Source organism: Cebus imitator, unplaced genomic scaffold, assembly GCF_001604975.1.
Source record: "Cebus imitator isolate Cc_AM_T3 unplaced genomic scaffold, Cebus_imitator-1.0 Scaffold97, whole genome shotgun sequence".
NCBI classification, from domain to species: Eukaryota; Metazoa; Chordata; class Mammalia; order Primates; family Cebidae; genus Cebus; species Cebus imitator.
The window spans coordinates 5,930,470-5,952,164 of NW_016107412.1; the positions used below are offsets into that span (position 1 = coordinate 5,930,470).

At 36.7% G+C, this 21,695-nt stretch overlaps 1 protein-coding gene across 3 annotated transcripts in view; it reads left to right on the forward strand.

Moving 5' to 3' along the window:
• The first annotated feature begins 761 nt into the window (after positions 1-761).
• MINPP1 (multiple inositol-polyphosphate phosphatase 1) overlaps positions 762-21,695 on the forward strand; it is a 40,650-nt gene continuing 19,716 nt past the window's right edge. Inside the window, exons 1-5 of one of the 3 annotated variants that reach the window (XM_017536366.2) lie at positions 762-1,639; positions 4,458-4,655; positions 9,549-9,646; positions 11,040-11,051; positions 11,356-11,489. In XM_017536366.2, the coding sequence (XP_017391855.1) occupies positions 1,003-1,639; positions 4,458-4,655; positions 9,549-9,646; positions 11,040-11,051; positions 11,356-11,489 (1,079 nt within the window). In that variant the 5' untranslated portion in view covers positions 762-1,002. The remainder of the gene's footprint in view (positions 1,640-4,457; positions 4,656-9,548; positions 9,647-11,039; positions 11,052-11,355; positions 11,490-21,695) is intronic. The other 2 variants (XM_037741282.1, XM_017536367.2) reach the window with 2 other exon arrangements.

The window sequence follows — 21,695 nt, forward strand, 5'->3', positions numbered from 1 at the left end:
CTTGCTGTTTCCCTATAGAATTTAGCTGTTTTGGGGTCAGGTAAAGATTCTGAACAATAACCTATTAAAAAGCCCAGCTGCTGATTTGAGTATGTATGTACATGAGAGGAACATAAGAGAAACGTATGGATCTGGAGTGGTGGTAAATGCAGAGCATGTTTGTTTCGTAAAGCAGATTAACTCATACTTAATAATGGAGTAAATCTGTTGGGCCATGACTCAATGCACCCAAGTTATCCAGATTGCTATATCTCTACTCTCTAAGCCTTCGGGATCAACAAACACAAAACTTTTAGGGTGCTGTCTCACTGATGTCCGCGTGAGCTCTGGTAGTCCAGGTCAAGATTATACCAAAGATTCAATGTAAGTCCCTTTCCAAGTTCTCTGCTTTCCTATTTCTTTTCAAACTCAAATGGAAAAAAAAAATCCAAGAAACAAAAAACCTTGGGCTTCAAGAAGCATCCTGCAGCAAGGCCCAGCCATGTGAATTTTCAACAACCGTCTCAGGCGGATCTCATGCAGATAGTTCAGGCACTATACTTTGAAAAACACAGTATCACAGGGTAGAGATAGTGATATGAGAGTCATCTGTAAAGGCTGTCCTGGTTTGGCACCCTGGGAGGCTAACGTTCAGTCTGGGTTTCATTCACACCCAAAACAACTAAAAAAGCGAAGGAGTCTGAGTCAATCCCTGAGGGTCGGGCTAAGAGGAAACTCGCCCACTCTGCGGGGCAGTGACGCCGGCTCCATCTTGACGGCTGCCACAAGCTCCTCAGGGTTTTCCGCTGGGTCCTCCCTTGCCACAGGTCTACAGGGATACTCCGAGCTTTCCTCCCGGACGCAGGACACTACGCCAGCCGCCAGGACCTCTTCGAAGGCAGCGCAGGCGCAACCCGAAGGCCACGGGCCGGAAGCGCCCCCCGGGACCCGCCCCCTGGTCACCGGAGCCGGAAGCTGCGCATCCGCAGCCGGCGCGGCGCGCTCCACGCACCGCCCCGCATCATGCTCCGCGCGCCCCGCTGCCTCCTCCGGACCTCCGTAGCGCCTGCCGCGGCCCTGGCTGCGGCGCTGCTCTCGTCGTTTGCACGCTGCTCTCTTCTAGAGCCGAGGGACCCGGGGGCCTCATCGCTCAGCCCCTATTTCGGCACCAAGACTCGCTATGAGGATGTCAGTCCCGGGCTGCTGGCGGGCACCGAGGCTCCGTGGCGGGACCCTGAGCTGCTGGAAGGGACCTGCACCCCGGTGCAGCTGGTGGCCCTCATTCGCCACGGCACCCGCTACCCCACAGCCAAACAGATCCGCAAGCTGAGGCAGCTGCACGGGCTGCTGCAGGCCCGCGGGTCCAGGGATGGCGGGGCCAGTAGTACCGGCAGCCGCGACCTGGGTGCCGCACTGGCTGATTGGCCTTTGTGGTACGCGGACTGGATGGACGGGCAGCTGGTGGAGAAGGGACGGCAGGATATGCGACAGTTGGCGCTGCGTCTGGCCTCTCTCTTCCCGACCCTTTTCAGCCTTGAGAACTACGGCCGCCTGCGGCTCATCACTAGCTCCAAGCACCGCTGCGTGGATAGCGGCGCCGCCTTCCTGCAGGGGCTGTGGCAGCACTACCACCCTGGCTTGCCGCCACCCGACGTCGCAGGTGACCCCCCCCCCCGGGCGGCCTGTGTACTGTCCCGGTCCTAACACCCGCCCTGGATCCTCCCCCGCCTCCCACAGACCCTGGGCTTTTCCGATCCCCCCAGCGGTCTCCTCTGCTCCCAAGCCTCGGTCCCTCAGGCTGTGTCCTACATGTCGCGGGATATTACGGACTTGGCTATCTCTTTTTCCCCTTACACGTATGTTCATTTATTCATCAGGTGTAAATTCAGCACCTTCTACACGCTGCCTGCTTTAGTGGAGTTGGGGATCCAGCAGGAAAGGGGACAGACGAGGTCTCCTGCAGTTTTTGTGCTCCCATTCCCAAACTGAACTGCCCCTTCGAGCGCCAATCCATCCCTTCCCCCTTCCCTGGAGTCTAGTTTCACTGTTGGGCGCACGTTTTAAAAATCGAATCTAGAATTTTCTTCCTCAGGTTTTGCTTCTGATACTAGTTTTTCTTCCTTTCTTTTTTTTTTTTTAACTCATCTTTTTTAGATGACAGTTTTCGACCTACACTCTCTTTTAAGAACCTGATCTCAAGCTTTTGTGTCCTCCTTTTTTCTTATGTTTTGATCATGTTTTTACCGTAGCGTTCCTGTCATTGTAGCTGTGGTCCATAGTCACACGGAGTAACTTATTTATTCCATTAATTGTACTTTTTCGAAGTTTGAGAGATCATCTAGTAAGGCCCTTTTATTTCGCAGATGAAGAAGCCAAGCCCAAGAGTATACCTTCTTAATTATCCTTCTCTAGTTTAAAGTCTAGAATCCAGGTCTTCTGCTTTCCTAGAATGATTCTTTTTCTCTTAGAAAATGTTGTAATCGTTACAAATAATAATGATAGCGAGCACCTAATGCCTATTGTATGCCAGATATGCCTCACATTTATTTTACAAAATCCTTACAACCACAATCAGGATTTGATAGTATTTTCCCCCTATCTCAAAGATGAGGAAATGGGTACACAAACACACTAAATAATTTGCCCATTTTCATGGAACCCAGAAAGTCTGATTCAGAGCTTTTTCTCTTAACCATTATGCTATACAGCGCCCATTTGTCCAATAACATACCTGATAAGAATAAAAACATGTAATATTTTTGTACCACAAAGATGAACAAGTGTTAATAGTTTCTTGATCACTTTTAACGCCATAACTGAAATGAGGATTATCGTTTAGCTTCAAAGCCAAAGTGAAAACTTAGAAGTAGGCTGGCTTGTAATTTCTTCTGTAGCTGTTGAACAGTGAAACCATCTGTAAGGGATTTCTCCACTGATTCTGTGTCATTTAATTGTGGGTAATTCAGTTAGCTGACTTCTGTCTAGTTATTTGTTGGTTTTGTTAAACTATATACCTTTTTCATTAACATGGTGAAAAGTCCTCATAAATCTGTTAAATTAACAGAATGTTGAAAGCAGAACATATTTTAATATAGCACAATATACATATAGTGACCTGCTGAAACAAGTGAATTTTTATTCTCAGATGGCATTGTGAAGACTGGCATTTGTCTCGGAGAGCCAGGGATCAAAATATTACAGTTTAGAATAAGCCCACCCCTGACTGTTTTCAGTGTGAGAGTAAACCCTTTGCCTAGCCAGTTTGTTATTTTCTATAGACAATAGTTTTGCCTGTTATGTTATCTGGGCTTTTGAGGGATTCTGCTGAATTAGATTTTGTAGCTTTATAGAAACAGAACAATGCCTTTGTTTTTGTTTAAACACCAGTGATAATTAGATAGTAACAAGGATAAAATATTCAGATCCACTTGGGAAATCATATTTTAGAGGCCACAGAAAAAGGTGACAAAGTTCGCATATTTTCCTAGTCAAGATATTTTCTTAAGAATTGTGATCCAGTTGACAATTACAGTGGGCAGAATTATTTATTTCAAGAGACACACTTAAACATACATATTGGTATATTTTTTTACATACACACCCAAAGCCCAGATATAACTAAATTCAATTTTCGCATATTTTATGTACAAAAATGATATACTTGGTGTTCTTTTCATGGTAAATTATTGGAGAAATGATTGAAAAATATGTGTTTTGAATATGACTGAAAAAAACTTAAAGGGCACGCCAGTAGTTGAAGCATGATTATGACTGCTTCTCAGATTGGGGGAATAATGTAATTTATTAAATTCTAAATGGAAAGTTATCTGGGGGCTTCAGTTAGAAGATAAACCAAGTCACAGGCACCTAGCACAGTGAGGCACAGGAGACCCAAAACATCAGTGCGTTTTGTGCTGTTGTCAGTAGTTTCTGTCCAAAGCAGAATCTTTTGTGTCACAGAGTTGGGAAAGTTAATTGAGAAAATAAGATACTCTGTTTAGACTTTGGCTTAGGGTGAAAAATAGATTCCGTATGCTGAATTCTCTCTCACCTTGTAAGTAGAAACTTTGCTGATTTTTAGTTTGCTTTCTAAAGCTTTCCATGCCTGACAGAAACAGTACTTACTAATGTATAATGCAGTTTCGTTTGCAGCACATTTAATCTTTAATCTCTATTTCTTTTTTTAAAGAAAAAAAATTTTCTTTTTTACGTTTTGTTTGAATCTTTGCTACAAAGACATACCCAATCAATCTCTATTTCTTTAGTCTTTTCCAGCTGTTCTCATGCATTACAGTCATTACAAATGGGGAATAATTTGACCCTGTGACTTTCCCGATCAATATATGCTTATTTCTGATATGCGGATTAGTAAGATGTTGGTGTTCCTTTTTCACACTTAACATTATCAATAATTTGAAACTGTCATTTGTGTCAGTGATTTACAAACATATATATGTAAATTTTTTTTTCTCTTTCAGATATGGAGTGTGGACCTCCAAGGGTTAATGATAAACTAATGAGGTTCTTTGATCACTGTGAGAAGTTTTTAACTGAAGTGGAAAGGAATGCTACAGCTCTTTATCACGTGGAAGCCTTCAAAACTGGACCAGAAATGCAGAACATTTTAAAAAAAGTTGCAGCTACTTTGCAAGTGCCAGTGAATGATTTAAATGCAGGTAATGTGCCTGTTTTTTTTGTTTTTTTGTTTTTTGTTTTTTGAGACAGAGTTTCGCTCTTGTTACCCAGGCTCTAGTGCAATGGCGCGATATCGGCTCACCGCAACTTCCGCCTCCCGGGTTCAGGCAATTCTCCTGCCCCAGCCTCCTGAGTCGCTGGGATTACAGGCACGCGCCACCATGCCCAGCTAATTTTTTGTATTTTTAGTAGAGACGGAGTTTCACCATGTTGACCAGGATGGTCTCGATCTCTTGACCTCGTGATCCACCCGCCTCGGCCTCCCAAACTGCTGGGATTACAGGCTTGAGCCACCGCGCCTGGCCCCGCCTGTTATCTTTTGCTTGAACTTCTGGTTTAAATAATTTTGAACTGTGAAAATGAAAAAAATAAGGAAACAATTTTTTTTAAAGACCCACAATTGATTTACATTAAGAAAATACTATGTTCTAGGTCAAAAAAATTGAATACCTTGTGCTTTCTATTTACTGTTTTTAGATTCATATTCTTCTTTTTAAATTGATACACAAGATTCTAGCTATATTCTGGAGGTTTTTTTGAGGGCATGGTATAGAAAACCTCAACTGTAAGTATTATTTTTAAAACAATCTTTTCTGAATTTCCTCCTCATAAAGTGATACAAATAAAAAAATCATATAAATTCTTCAGCATTTGAAGCAGTTCAGAAGTACCTGTTAATGTGTAAGAGGGGTAAGTTTTAGAAAGTGAAAAGCAAAATACTTTGATTTTTTTTGTCTTTTATATGTAGAGATGCTGAGAAGATGAGCAGTCATGTCTGTCATAAGTTATTGCAGTGCATGGGCTGACCATGCAACTTAACATCCAAACTGGTGGGACACTTTCAAAAGTGAAAGGGAACACTTTTAATAATTTTGCCAGGAAAGCAGGTGGGAAACCAGGACACATGGCCACCTAGCAATGGGAGATTAAGAAAATAAGATTTTTTTCTGTTTTCTAGGAATGTATATTCCATAGGGCAGATGTTGACAAAGATACATGCAAAGATTGTAAATTTCATTATACTCTCAATTAATTTCCAAAAGATTGGAAGTAGGTGTTAGGGAAAAAAATAGATTAGAACTTGTTAGTCACAGGGCCTTGATGCTTTATGGGGACCAAAAAGATGTCTGTACTAGCATTTGAAATTGAATTTTTTTTCTTTCTCCAAACTGGCTATACGTTGGCATCACATATGGAGCTTTGAAAATTATTTATTTTATTGGGAAATAATTCAAACATGAAGATAACAAACAAGGCTAATGTAATGAATATCCCTATATCCACAACTTGGTTTTATTAAATTTTAACATCATACTTCAGTTAGTTGCCTTAAATAAATTGAGGTCCATTCGTCCCTTTCCTGGATCTCATTCTTCTTCCTTTCTTGCCAGTGCTAATAATTGTCATGAATTAAGCATTTGTATTATCTCATGACAGTTTTTATACATAAATGGGATATTGTCTTGCAGATTTTAAAACTCTTAAGAGTGGTATCAAAGTTTATACCAGTCCAAAATTTGATTTTTATGCAACTTTTTGTTTTTGATTTAATGTTTGTAATTCTAGTTCTATATTTTAAATGTATGTATTTCATTCTATAACTATACCAATATTCAGCCATTATTCTGTTAGTAGACATTTAGGTTTGTTGGAAAAGATTTTTTTAAAATTGATTTTTAGTGTCTGAATGGGCAAAAATTACATATTTTACTGATGGAGTAACTGACAGCAACTTCTTTTTGGAGGCAATATTAAGTATAGTAATTCAAATAATGGATTCTGGAAATGGACTATTTGCATTTGAATCTTGACTCTACTATCCTATTAAATAACTCTGATTTTTGACAAGTTTGTTAATATCTTTATGCCACAGTTTCCTTCTCTGTAAGATGAATGTGGAAATTATTCTTGTCTTGTAGGATTATTGCAAAGATTATATAAGATTAATTCATACAAAGCATTTAGTACTTAGTATAGTAATTGCTCAATAAATACTTTTGCTATTTAAATTCCCTTTTGTTTGCATAGAGGGATGATGTTTATATGTATTTTCAGTAACTTAACTATTTTTACTTAACTATATTTTTATCTATAGACAAATATAGAAGTGTCTCATTCTTTTAAATCCTGTGTTATTTCATGGGACATATGAATGACTCAATTTGCAAGTCAATGCTAGTTAAATTATTTAACCCATCATCAAATTTTACTGCTGTAAGTAGCTATTGCTAATGCAGTCCAAATTCTTTTTATAGGAAACCATTTTCCCACTGAGGTTTTTCTTAGTTTTTAACTCTTTCAGGTAATGATACAATAAACATTCTTATAGTCTGTTTTTCAAACTTGAGAGTTTATTTGTAAGATAAAATAGGTAAGGCTGGGTGCGGTGTCACAACCTGTAATCCCAGCCCTTTGGGAGGTCAAGGCAGGTGGATCACTGGAGTCCAGGTGTTCGAGACCAGCCTTGGCAACATGGTGAAACCCTGTCTCTACCAAAGATACAAAAATTGGCCAGTCTCATAACCTAGTCTCCAAATAAATAAACATATAGATGAAAAAAAAATTTTTTTAATATAAATAGGTGAAATTGCTGGGTTAACATGCATGAATATTTTACATTTTGACATATACTTGGAAATTGTTCCCTGAAGGTGTAGTAAAAATTTATATCCACAGTATATGAAAGTGCTTGTTTTCCCATATCATCAGACAGTAGATATAGTGATTTTAATTTTCTCCAGTTTGACTAATGAAAAATAATACCTAGCTTTAATTTACATTTCTTTGATTACTTCTGAAAGTGAACATCTTTTCATGTTTAGTAGCCATTTGCATTTCTTCTGAGAATTGCCCCTTCATAACTTTGTTCATTTTCTATTTATTTTTATTTTCTTATGAATCACAAATACTTTTTATGTGTTACGGATAGATTAATTTTATCTTTTAATACTTCCTGACAAAGAATTCATCCTTTGCTTGTTGTATGTTGCTAATATTTTAATTTCTTGCTTGTATCTTAGGTTTGTTGATGATGCCTTTGATTGCACAGAGGTTTATGTCTTTTATATAGCCATAATCTGTCTCTTCATTATGGCTTCTGAGTGTTTTATTTTGAACAGGAATTCTTCTACCTCAAGATTATTATATGTTCCTATTGTCTTCCCTTTTTTTTTTTTTCTTAGGGGAGTGGAGGGAAAGCGTCTATTTTGCTCTTTAAATGTTTAAATTTCTTATCCACCTGAAATATTTTTGAGGTTCTAAAACATTGACCAAGAAATCAGAAGCGTCGTAACAGATATGTCAGAGCCATAACTTAAATAATATAATGTATCTAACCTCTTTACTTTGAAAGGGGGGAAATTGACACTTAGAGAGCTTACCCAGGACAATGAGTGACAAAGTCAGGTCAGTATTCATCTGATACTTTTTCTCCCTGTACTCTGAAGAGGTTTTTGGTAAATTATTATTTTTATTTCCAGTAAACTCTCTTTCAGTTAAAGAATATACCATTTAGGCTGACTTTCATAGTTTCGGAATTCGAACTTTGAGTGTAAATAAGCTAGGTCCTTTCATCAAAGGTACCTGGTACTTACAAGCCACTATATTGTATCAGGTATTAAGATTATTAAACCTTTTCTTTATATAAGCCAAGTTTTTGATGGCTTTTCTGTATATTCTCAATGAAATACATTTTTTGATAATATATACTGCCTCAGGGGAATTCTTTAAACCCAGAACTAGTGCAAAATGCATGTAACATCAGTTGATTTTTGCTCCCATTTTCCTTTAAGAAAAGAGGAAAGGCAGTAAAATTAAAGAAAAATCAAAGCAATGGAGGCAACCACTGCAGTTGACTTCTTTTCTCTCTAGTATTAAATATCACCTACTTCCCGTTGACTAGAGAGCAGCAGCGTTTTTATTTGCTAACAAAGGCTACTTTTTATAGCCCAAGCATTCATTCCCTTATCCCTTCTCTTCAATACCCATATGTATATCAAAGTAATGTAATCAGCAAATTAACAGTGTAAAAATTCTAGATAACTTATTCTGAAATCCACTTCTGAAATAATTTGAGCAGCTAAGTTTGAAAAACTGATGTTGGTACCAGTATTTCTGTCTTTAGTGTGTGATTTTTCGCTTTTGCTTCTCCTCCTTGGCTGTTTCACCTTTTTCCTTCCCCCTCACTTACCCTGCACTTCTTCCATCTCTGTCTCTGTGGTCTTCTCTCTCGTTTTATATCTTTTCTGTACCTACTGCTGCTTCTTAGTTATCAAATGAATTGTATAATTTTAAAAAACTGTTCAATAAATGTACTTTGTTATTTCTAATTTTCAAGTCGGGTACTAAAACTTTTATAACCTTAGTCCCCCTCCTTGAACCCTCTAAAATTAACAAAATCATATTGAGTTTTATATAGCAAGTCCCTGGGTTACACTTTTTGTTGATGTTGCTAGGGAAATATGCACTTAACAAGTAATTGGCGAGGCAGGAGAATTGCTTGAGTCCAGGAATTCGAGGTTGTAGTGAGCTATAATCACCATTGCACTCCAGCCTGGACAACAGAGCAAGACCCTGTCAAAAAAAAAAAAAAGCAGAAATAAGTTACCAATTACAGAACACTTCTTAATTTTATTGGACTGAAATTTATACTTCCTCATGGTTTCTTCCTGATAGTTCCAATTCTGCCCCCTTAGATTATACAGAACAAGTCTCTTAATTCTTTGATAGCCAGGAAGAAACTAAATTATTTCTTCTCCAAAACAAACATGTCCATTTTATTGAGCTATACCACACATGGCATTCTACAGATATTTAGACTTTGAAAAATTATGGTAAATAATGACCCACAAAATATTACCTTTTTGTCTCCCCAGATTTAATTCAAGTAGCCTTTTTCACCTGCTCATTTGACCTGGCAATTAAAGGTGTTAAATCTCCTTGGTGTGATGTTTTTGACATAGATGATGCAAAGGTAAGTATTGTTTTTGCAGTTTCTTTGCTTTAAAAAAATTTTTTTTTGGCTTGTTTGCGTTTGGTTACTTGAAGCAGCTTTTCAGAAAATGAGCAGTTAGGGAACATAAACTGTCTTGTGACTAACTCCCAATTTTCCTTAAATAAAGAGAGATTAAAGGTTCAAATGGGTCCCACCAACTTTTAAATAGTTTAGGTTCATAAAACTCTGGAAACATTTTTTCCATGGTGATTTGGTTTCTAAACCCATTTGCAGACCTACTTTTAACCCATCATCAAATTTTAATGCTTGGAAAGGATTGTAGAGCTGATATAATCCCAAATTCTTCTAATAGGAAGCCAAAGCTCAGAGAGAATAAATGGTTTTCCAAAGTCCTAGTAACTATTTTATAGTAGTTTTCGTGGGAAATTGTGTTACGTGTTTTACAATGAACACTCATATGTCCTTTGCCTATATTTACCAGTTGTTAACCTTTTTTGCCACATTTCCTCTCTGACTGTCTCTACTATATTACATTAGTTCCCTATTGCTGCTATAACAAGTTACCACAAACTTAGTGGCTTAAAACAGTATAAATTTATTATCTTACAGTTTTGGAGGTCAGAAGTTCAAATTGACTCTTACAGGGCTGAAATCAAGGTATCATAGGGCCATATTCTTTTAGGAAGCTTTAGGAGAACATCCATACCCTGCCTTTTCAGATCTCCAGAGGCTGCTTGCATTTTCTATCACTCTGTGAATATCATTTTATAAGAATATCAGTTTATAAGAAATAGGCTGGGTGTGGTGGCTCATGCCTCTAATCCCAGCATGTTGGGAGGCTGAGGCAGGTGGATCACAAGGTCAGGAGTTCCAGCCTGGCCAAGATGGTGAAACCCCGTCTCTACTAAAAATACAAAAATTAGCCAGGTATGGTGGTAGGCACCTGTAATCTCAGCTACTTGTGAGGCTGAGGCAGGAGAATCACTGGAACCCAGGAGGCAGAGATTGCAGTGAGCCGAGATCGTGCCATTGCACTCTAGCCTGGGAGACAGAGCAAGACTCTGTCTCCAAAAAAAAAAAAAAAAGAAAGAAAGAAAAAAAAGAAATGGAATTAAATGGGTCATGGAGTTATGTGTGTTTTCAAGGATTTTGCCAATTTTTTCTAGAATGTCTATACCAATGTACATTCCTTCCAACAGTACCCATTTCCCCATGTCCTTGGCACGCTTTTATTTTTTTTTGCCAAACTGATATGTGAACCAAAGTAACACATTTTCTATTTGACTTCTACCTTCTCGAAATTCTTAAACATTTCTGATCCACTGTTGGTATCTTTCTGTGCTGTAATGAATATTCTTCTTTTTTTCTTTCTTCTATATGTATCCTTGACATCATCTTAATACAATGTTAGAAGAAAGGAGAGGTGAGCACATGTCCTTACTCCACTCTCTTGAGCTGTACTGATCTTGGATGATTGGCTGTGAGCACTTACTAGGTTGCTCTTGCACACCAGCCTCTACATTCCTCCAATCCAAATTTATGATGCAGCATAAATCTCTCTGTGATTTGAACCTTTGGGATCAACTCTTAAATGCTGGAAAGGACAAATGCTATATTATTGTGCAGAATGGTAATTAAACACTGTAACCTTTTCTTAGAGAATCATTAAATCAGGGAATGTGTTATATTGATTAAAATATATTAGAATTGATTTTTTACTTTTTTAGGTATTAGAATATTTAAATGATCTGAAACAATATTGGAAAAGAGGATATGGGTATACTATTAACAGTCGATCCAGCTGCACCTTGTTTCAGGATATCTTTCAGCACTTGGACAAAGCAGTTGAACAGAAACAAAGGTAAGAACTTTTTAAAAAATGTGAAGTATATTTTGAGTTTACTGTTCAACTTCTGGTTTATGATGGGTAATTGTTTCAAAATAGTTTTTGCTTGTGTTTTAAAAAATATTTTAACAGAATGTGATATAAAAGAATTAGATAATGTACATATAGGTTATGAAACATATGAACCTTCTACTCTACCCAAGAACTAAAACATTAATAATAACTGGTATTTGTTTACTTATATGTTCCTCACCTCCGTTTTCCTGCCTTCTTATGCCCTTTCCTTTCTCCAGAAACTACTCTTTGGAATTTTGTATTTGTTATTCCTTTGGCTCTTTAAATCTATTCTGAATGTATTGGTGCCCAAACAATATATTTAGTTTTTCTTGGAATCATACTGCTTATTGTCTTTTGGGATTTGTTTTGTTTCCCCTCACTCCCTGCAACTTTATGTTTATAATATTCAACATATTATTTTGTATAGCTATAGTTCATTTTCACTATAGTACAATAATGTGAATATACCGTAATTTATACCATCTACTCTTTTGTCAATGGGCATTTAGATAATTCCTATTTTTTGCTATTATAGATAGTGTAATTATGAACTCTACTGTGTGTGACTCCTGCTATGAATGTGCAAAATGTTTTTATTTTGAAAGAGAAAAAGCCTTTGTTAATGTTCGTAATTTTTAATTCAAAAGTAATTTTTCATGACTTGAACCTTTGATAGAACTTCAGTTCCATTTTATTTGACAGATTTTGTTCAGTGAAGGCTTATACACTTAAAACTGGAGACAAAAATTATGCTGTAAAAATTGAGATGGAAAAAACTAGAGATGGCATGTTTCATTGTGTTTCCAGTACTACATTTTCTTTACAAAAATGTATTTTCTTTGTGAATATGACTCTAGTTTGTGGAACTTTCTTGGATTTGTTGGGCGTTCAGGTAGGAAAATCAAACTGAGTATTTAGTTTCTTTACCAAAAACTTGTGTGGAGATTTCATTCAAGGCAAGTATCTTTGAAATAGGAGTTAACTTTTTTCCTGCTCATATAACCCTCAGACTTTATGAGATAATAGATCTTTATTATTTGTTCATTGTTTGTCTTGTTTTTGGATATGAGATATGGTAAACTTAAAACTGTGTCTGGAAAATTTTTAAATCATGTTTGCTATTATATTTTATTCTCAATTTAGTGCCTTAAATAAGAAGTTTATCATTGGTGTTTTATTAAAATAAGTGAGTATTTCTGTATACTGAAAAGTACAAAGCATTTCAGAAAGATGACCCAAATATATGGAAACATATACAATTTTTATGGATTGGAAAACCCAAATTAGTAACCTGTATATTGAATCTCTGTGTAAATCTCAGTACCTTTTTTTTTTAATAGAAATTGAGAAGCTAATTCTACAATATATGCAGAAATTTAAAGGACCAAAAGAGTTAAAAACAATTTTGAGAAAGAACATAGGGACTTAAAGTACCTGACTTCAGAACTTATTATGAAACTGTGTTATAGTCAAATATTAATAGATCGATAGGGTACAATAGGGTCAAGAAATGAACTCAGATATATATGGTAAATTGATTTTTGACAAAGATGCCAAGGTAATACATTGGGGAAAAGGGTAGTATTTTCAACAAATGGTGCAGAAACAATTGGATATACATCTTTTCAAAAAAATGACACCTAGACCCTTCACACTATACACAAAAACAGATTATTTAAAGTAAAATGTAAAGCTGTAAAATTCCTTAAAATACAGAGACAGTGACCTAGATATAAGAACTAAAACTATAAATCTCTTAGAGGAGAACCTAAGGGTAAATATTCATGACCTTGGATTAGGCAAGGATTTCTTAGATGTAACACCAAAAGTGTGATCTGCTAACAAAAGTTCATAAAATGGGCCGGGTGTGGTGGCTCATGTCTGAAATCCCAGTACTTTGGGAGGCCGAGGCAGGCAGATAACCTGAGGCCATGAGTTTGAGACCAGCCTGGCCAACATAGTGAAACCCCGTCTCTGCAAAAAATACAAAAATTAGACGGGCATGTTGGTGTATGCCTATAGTCCCAGCTACTCTGAAGGCTGAGGCAGGAGAATTGCTTGAACCCTGGAGGTGGAGGTTGCAGTGAGCCAAGATTGTGCCACTGCACACCAGCCTGGGCGACAGAGCAAAACTCAAAAAAAAAAAAAAAAAAAACTGATTAAAATGAACATCAGAATTTATAACCTTTACCTTCAAAAGATGCTATTGAGAAAATGAGAAAACCAAGCCAAATATTTGGAGAAAGTATTTGCAAAACATACATGATTAAGGATTGAATCCAGAATATGCAGAATACTTGCAACTCATAGATACCAAAACCACTGTTTTTTAAAAGGGCAGAAGATTTGAACAGATTTCACTAAAGATGTATGGATGGCAAACAAGTACATGAAGCGTTGTTCACTGTCATTAGATATTGAAGCCACAATGATATACCACTAATGAATTTTCTAAATTAGCCAAAATAAAAAAGGGATTGTCTTAAGTGTTGGTGAGATGTGAAGAAATTAGAAACCTCATACATTGCTGCTTGGAATACAAAATTGTATAGCCACTTTGGGAAAGTTTGTAATTTCTTAAAAAGCCAAACATGTATCTTTATGACTTATCAAATTTATTCCTAAGAATATACCCAATAGAAACAAATACACGTATCTGACTCATGTGAATGTTTACAGCAAAATTATTCATAATAGCTAAAAACTATAAACAGCTCAAGTCCTTATCAACTGATAGATGAATAAACACGTGGTACATTCATATGATGGAATACTACTGAGCAATTTAAAAAGAGCAAACTACTTATAGTCAACCAAATGGATGCCTTTAGAAACATGTTAACTGAAAGAGGTCAGATACATAAAACTATATATTGAATGATTCTGTTTGTTTGAAATTTCTAAAAAGCAGAAAACTTTCAAGACAAAAGCAAACAGTGGTGGCCTGGGTCTGGAGGTAGCAGCAGGGATTGACTGCAGATGGGCACAGGGAACCTTTTAAATTAAAAACTTTTTTTTTTTTTTAAGAGGTGGGGCCTTGCTATGTTGTCAGGCTAGTCTCAAACTTCTGGGCTCAACCAGTCTTCCCCCGTCAGCCTCCCAAAGTGTTGGGATTACAGGCATGAGTCACTGCACCCAGCTGAGCACAGATAACTTTTTAGAGTGGTAGAAGTTTTCCCAAACTGGACTGTGATGATTACACACACAGCTGTATACGTAAAGACTTCTAACTCTCTAATTGAAACTGATGAATTTCGTGGTAGTTATGTTTCAGTAAAACTTAATCTGAGTATTTAACAGAAGGATAAAGAAAAATAAAGGAATGATTTAATTTTTTAGTAAAAGCGGGAAAAATTTTAAAGAATAGAAAATTCCATTTTTCTGAATTAGTAAAGTTTTTTTACAAGGCAACACCAAAATACTTATGACATAATGACTGAAAATGTTTTAAAATTATTAGATCACTTCCCTGTGGTGATGCAATATATTGGAAAATATTTGAATTTTTTTTAATGAGGATTTTACAGTGCCATCAGATCATTATGTTTTAAAGCATTTTGAGAAATAATTCAAATACAAGCATGTCTCAAAAATACTGCAAGTTCAACTCCATACCACTGCAAAAAAGTGAGTATCACACTGAAGGGAGTCATGCAATTTTTTTGGTTTCCCAGTATATATAATAGTCATGTTTACACTATACTATAGTCTAGCAAGTGTGCAATAGCATTGTGTCTTAAAAAACAATACATACATACCTTAATTTAAAGATGCTTTGTTACTAAGAAATGCTCATGATCATCTGAGCCTCCAGAGAGTTGTAATCTTTTTGCTGGCGGAGGGTCTTATCTTAGTGTTGATGGCTGTTGACTGATGAGTGTGGTGATTGCTGAGGGCTGGGGTAGCCGTGGCAATTTATTATGAAAGAAAACAGCAATGCAGTTTGCTGCATCGGTTGACTCTTCCTTTCATAGAAGATGTCTCTGTAGCACATGATGCTGTTTAATAGCATTTTACCCACAGTAGAACTTATTTCAAAATTGGAGTCAGTCCTCTCAAACCCTGCCACTGCTTTGTCAACTTTCTCAATCCTTTGTTGTCATTTCAACAATACTCATCTTCACCAAGAATATATTCCATCTCAAGAAACCACTTTGTTCGTTCTTAAGAAGGAACTCCTCGTGTGTTCAATTTTTATTTTTTATTTTTATTTTTTTTTCCAATTTATTTTATTGTATTTTAGGTTTTGGGGTACATGTGAAGAACATGCAAGATTGTTGCATAGGTACACACGTGGCAGTGTGATTTGCTGCCTTCCTCCCCATCACCTACATCTGGCATCTCTCCCCTTGCTATTGCTCCCCAACTCCCCACCCCCCATCGTCCCTCCCCTATTCCCCCCAACTGACCCCAGTGTGTAGTGCTCCCCTCCCTGTGTCCATGTGTTCTCATTGTTCAACGCCCACCTATGAGTGAGAACATGCGGTGTTTGATTTTCTGCTGTTCTGTCAGTTTGCTGAGAATGATGGTTTCCAGGTTCATCCATGTCCCTACAAAGGACCCTAACTCATCAATTTTTATCATGATATTGCAGCAATTCAGTCATCTCTTTGTGCACCCCTTCTAATTTTCTTGCTATTTCCATTACATCTGCAGCTACTTCCTATCATCCATGAAGGTTGGAATCAACCTCTTCAAAATTCCTGTTAATGTTGATCTTTTGATCTCCTCCCATGAATTACAAATATTCTTAATGGCGTCTAGAGTGGTGAAAGCTTTCTGGGAGGTTTCCAGTTTACTTTCCCCAGATCCGTTAAAAGAATCACTGTCCATGACAGCTATAGCCTTCTGAAATTTATTTCTTAAATAAATATTTTTATATGGAAATTTATTTTTTAAATAATATTTCTTAAATTTATTTCACAAATGAAATCAAAATTACTACTTGATCCATGGGATGCAGAATAGATTTTATGTTAGCAGACATGAAAACATTAATTTCCTTGTATATCTCCATCAGAGCTCTTGGATGAACCAAGTGTATTGTCAATGAGCAGTAATGTTTTGAAAGGAATCTTTCTTTCTGAGCAGCAGGTCTCAATAGTAGGCTTCAAATAGCCAGTAAGCCATGCTATATAAAAACAGATGTGCTGTCATCCAGGCTTTGTTCCATTTATAGAGCACAGACAGAGTAGATTTAGCATAATTCTTATGGGCACTAGAATTTTTGGAATGACCAGTGAGCACTGGCCTTAGCTTAAAATCATGAGCTGCATTATCCCCTAACAAAAGAGTCAGCCTATCCTTTAAAGCCAGACATTGACGTTCTAAATGGTATCTTCCAAAAGAAGGCTGTTTTGTCTGCATTGAAAATCTGCTTAGTATAGTGACCTTCAATTATCTTAGCTAGATCTTCTGAATTACTTAGAGTTTCTACATCAGCACTTGCTGCCTCACCTTACATTTTTATGTTATGTAGATAGCTTTTTCCCTCAAACCTCATGAGCCAACCTCTGCCAGCTTCTAACTTTTCTTCTGCATCTTGCTTACCTCTTAGCTTTTATAGAATTGTGGAGAGTTAGGGCCTTGCTCTGGATTAGGCTCTGACTAAGGGGAATGTTACAGCTGTTTGGATTTTCTACTAGACCACTGAAACTTTCCTCCTATCAACAATAACATTCTTCCACTTTCTTATCATCCATGTGTTCACTGGAGTAGCACTTTTAATTTCTTCCAAGAACTTTTCCTTTGCATTTACAACCTGACTTATTTATCCAAAAGGCTTAGCTTTTGTCCTGTTTCAGCTTGGCCTTCATAGCCTTCAGAAGGACATCCCTTCCTCACTAAGCTTAATAATCTCTAGCTTTTGAGTTAAAGTGAGAGATATGTGAGTCTTGCTTTCGTTTGAATATTTAGAGGCCATTGTAGGATTATTAATTGGCCTAATTTCAGTATTGTCATATCTCAGGGAATAGGGAGGCTAGAGGAGAGGGAGGAGGATGGAGAATGGCTAGTCAGTGGAGCAGTCAGAACATATACAACATCTATCCGTTAGGATAGCCATCTTGGGTGGGCTTCATGGCACCCCAAAACAATTACAAAAGTAAACATCAAAGGTCACTGATCACAGATCACCACAACAAATATAATAATAATAAAAAACTTTGAAATATTGTGGTAATTACTAAAATGTGATACACAAAGTGAGCACATGCCATTAGAAAAATTACACGAATGGCCTTGCTTAATTTAGGCTTGCCACAAACCTTCCATTTGTGACAAAATTCAGTATCTACAAAGCACAATAAAATGAGGTAATGCCTGTATCATATACAGTTTACCTACTTAAAGTGCACAATTCAGTGTTTTAATATATTTACAGAGTTGCACAACCATCACTACTGCAACTTCAGGACATCTTCATCACCACAGAAAGAAGCTCTGTGTACTGCGCATTAGCAGTCACTCTCCATTTACCCTCATTCCACCATCCCCTGGCAACCACTAATCTATTTTCTGTCTGCATGGATTGGCATATTCTGGACATTATATATAAATGGAATGATACAATATGTGGTTCTTTGTGACTGGCTTTTTTGATTTACCATCATGTTTTCAAGGTTCTTCCATCTTGTACAAGTAGCAGTAGCATGTGTCGTTCTTTCTCGTGGCTGAATAATATTTAATTGTATGACTATACCATGTTTTTGTTCATCTTGCTTATTTTCTTATAATTTGCTTATCTCACCTACAAATAAGTTACAGAGAGAAAATGCAACTAATTGAGCACTCCATTTTCGTTAGGTAGTAGCTGATTGTATTTCAATATACTGAGAAGCTAATGAGGTGAATTTTCATGCATGGTTTGTGGCAGCAAGTGCAGTTCTGTGGTGTAGAGGCAATATAATGTAGTAGGCAGATGCTTGGATTTGGTTTGACTCCTGGTCCTGCTTTATGGATGCTGCAGATTCCTCACTTTGGAAAAGAGAAATGAAGATTGCCTGTTCCTAATTTGAAAATTGGAAATCCTCCAAAATCCAAAACTTTTTGAGTGCAGACATGATGCCACAAGTGGAAAATTTCACACCTGACCTCACGTGATGGGTTGTAGTTGAAATTGTTTCATGCACAAAATTATTTAAAATATTGTATAAAATTACCTTTATGCTATGTGTGTAAGGTGTATGTGGAACATAAATTAATTTCATGCTTAGACTTGGGTCACATCCCCAAGATTATGTACATGTAAATATTTCAAAATCTGAGAAAATTTGAAATCCAACAGATTTATGGTCCTGAACATTTTGGATAAGGAATGCTCAACCCATACCTCACCTGACTCATAGAATTGTGATAATCAAGTGAGATAATGTTTATTAAAGCACTTAGTATAATATGATATGCAGACATGACATTAGTATTATATATGAGAGTTCTCTGGCCCAAACATGTCATTTGTGTTTTTTTCAGATATATACACACCCTTCCCCTCCACCACCCCCGCCACCTCCAGCAATTGTTCAAATAATGAAAATAAGTACTTTGTGAGACTTACTCTTTTCAAATTTTATGGCCTCATTTATTGAACTAACTTCCTTTTCATTGCAAGATGGAAAACATTTTTACTTCTTTTGGATGATTATGCCATTATTTGTGGATTGAAAAGAAAATTCATTCAGCAAAGCAGCTACTATGTTATATGTCAGGCATTGATGACTGAGGCAAAGTCATCGCACTATGGCTCTTACAATCTAGAGAAAATAAAAACGTTTTATAAAAGCCATGTATAATGATATAACTGTTTATGTAAAATTGTGAAACAATATAAGAAGTTAAAGGAAGGAGAGTTTGACCCTTGAAGACAGGAAATCATTTTGATCACTGCCTCCTGTTCTAACTGAGGAAGGACTCAACAAACACTGTTCAGCAGTGAGTGATGGTGAAGGTACTGGCAGGTGGTTCCCAGCACTGGGTATCTCTATACTAAAAGACTGATGAGGATTTTTAAAGATACTTCACTGAATCAAGATTAAATCTTACAATAGGAAAGGAGAAGAAAATACACTTTGAGACTTCTGTAAGATTTCTCTCCTAAAAACAGATTGATCAATGCTGTAAGCAATACCTCTGAAGAAAATTAATCTATGCTCAGCAAGGATCAAGTAAGTTTTTTTTTTAATTAATAGACTTTTAAAAGTAGTTTTAGGTTCACAGCAAAATTGAGTAGAAAGGACAGAGAGTTCTCACATACTGTTTTTCTCCACACATAAACAGTCAGGCACCAGTGTGCTAAAATAATATGATTTTAATAGATTTTTAATTTTGTAGATATTTTAAATTTTATAAATTTAATAGATTCATAATTTTATCTTTGTATTTTTCGTGATCTCTTCTACCAAAACATTAATCTTTTTTTTTTTTTTATACGTAACTTCAAATCCTTTTTTTAAATTTGGAATTAGAGTTTACAAACAAGTATTCTGACATTCATATTTTCTGATGAAATGACTTTCACTTAATTCCCAGATTCCCGGGCTATTTTTTGCTTTCTCCATCCCACCCCTACCCCTTGTTGGAATGTTAATATGTATACAGGTTGTATTTTGTTATGTAAACATTAAATCAGAAACATTCTTCAGTGCTACTGAATCTTTTTTTCAACATAATTTTAACAGCATGGTTTTACTTCATGGAAAAAAGATTGCAAATAATTGACAAGTGTTAATTTTTCAGGTAAATATAACCAGCCCTTGAAATTCAGCTCCTTGAATTTTATTAGGAACTTGACTTTTATTTTCCTTTTTGCACCATCACTATAGTGATGGAATTAAAGTCAAAACCAGCAAATTCAAGCAGATATTGCTATTTAAGCAGCTTTGATTAGAAAAGCAGAGTGGATTTACTGAAGAAATGAGATATCTGTAGATTTTATTCTACTGTCTCCTTCCCCATATCTCTGTTAATGTAATCTTTTTAGATTCAGGGAATTCAACAAGTTACTTCATGTTATCTCAAAGTAAGATTTATTTTGAGTCTATAATTACTTGCCTCATGAGAGCTTCCATTTTAAATTAATTACCCTAAAATATTTTTTACTGTTAGTAAATACCTCAACTCTCAGTGTTAACCTTTTTTTCTGCCTTTTTGTAGGGTTTCAAATCATTGATATTTTCAGATCTTATAATCTATAAGGTATGGCTTTTTAAAGCTCTGTAGTCCCATATTTTAACATAAGATGGCAGCATTGAGATAAATGTGTAGTGACACCAAGTGATTTTTAGTTATTTGGTCAGTTAGCCCATTGTAACAGAGGAAAGCTGTTCCTTTAAAGTTCTTAGAAATGTATGCCAATTCTAGGTCTTTTTGCTAACTTTCTGAAGTCACAATTGCGTAGAGTTTAGCCAGGGGTATCAGGAATCTTTTCAGTGCTAGGAATCTCTTATTGTTGAAAGATACTGGCTACTTTCTTTTTCTTTCTTTCTTTTTTTGGAGACAGAGTCTCGCTCTGTCCCCCAGGCTGGAGTGGACACAATCTTGGCTCACTGCAACCTCTGCCTGCCAGCTTCAAGTGATTCTTCTGCCTCAGCCTCCCAAGTAGCTGAGATTACAGGCGCTTGCCACCATGCCCGCTAATTTTTGTGTTTTTAGTCAAGATGGGGTTTCGCCATGTTGGCCAGGCTGGTCTTGAACTCCTAACCTCAGGTGATCTGCCCGCCTTGGCCTCCCAAAGTGCTGGGATTACAGGTGTGAGCCACCATGCTCAGCCACATACTGGCTAAATATTATTAAGTAAAAGTTTATATAACTAGCCTGACTGTATGCTGAATTCAGTTTCGAATGTCCAGCTTCTTTTTGAATAGACACTTTTTGACTATTGCTAGATTGTAGGTCTACCAAGTAGAAAATGATAAAGGGGATATCACCACTGATTCCTCGGAAATACAAACTACCATCAGAGATGACTACAAACAGCTCTATACACATAAACCAGTAAATCTGGAAGAAATGGACAAATTCCTGGACACTTGCACACTCCCAAGACTAAAGCAGGAAGAAGTTGAAACCCTGAATAGAACAATAACAAGGTCTGAAGTCAAGGCAGCAATTAATAGCCTACCAACCAAAATAGGTCCAGGTCCAGATGGGTTCATAGCTGAATTCTAC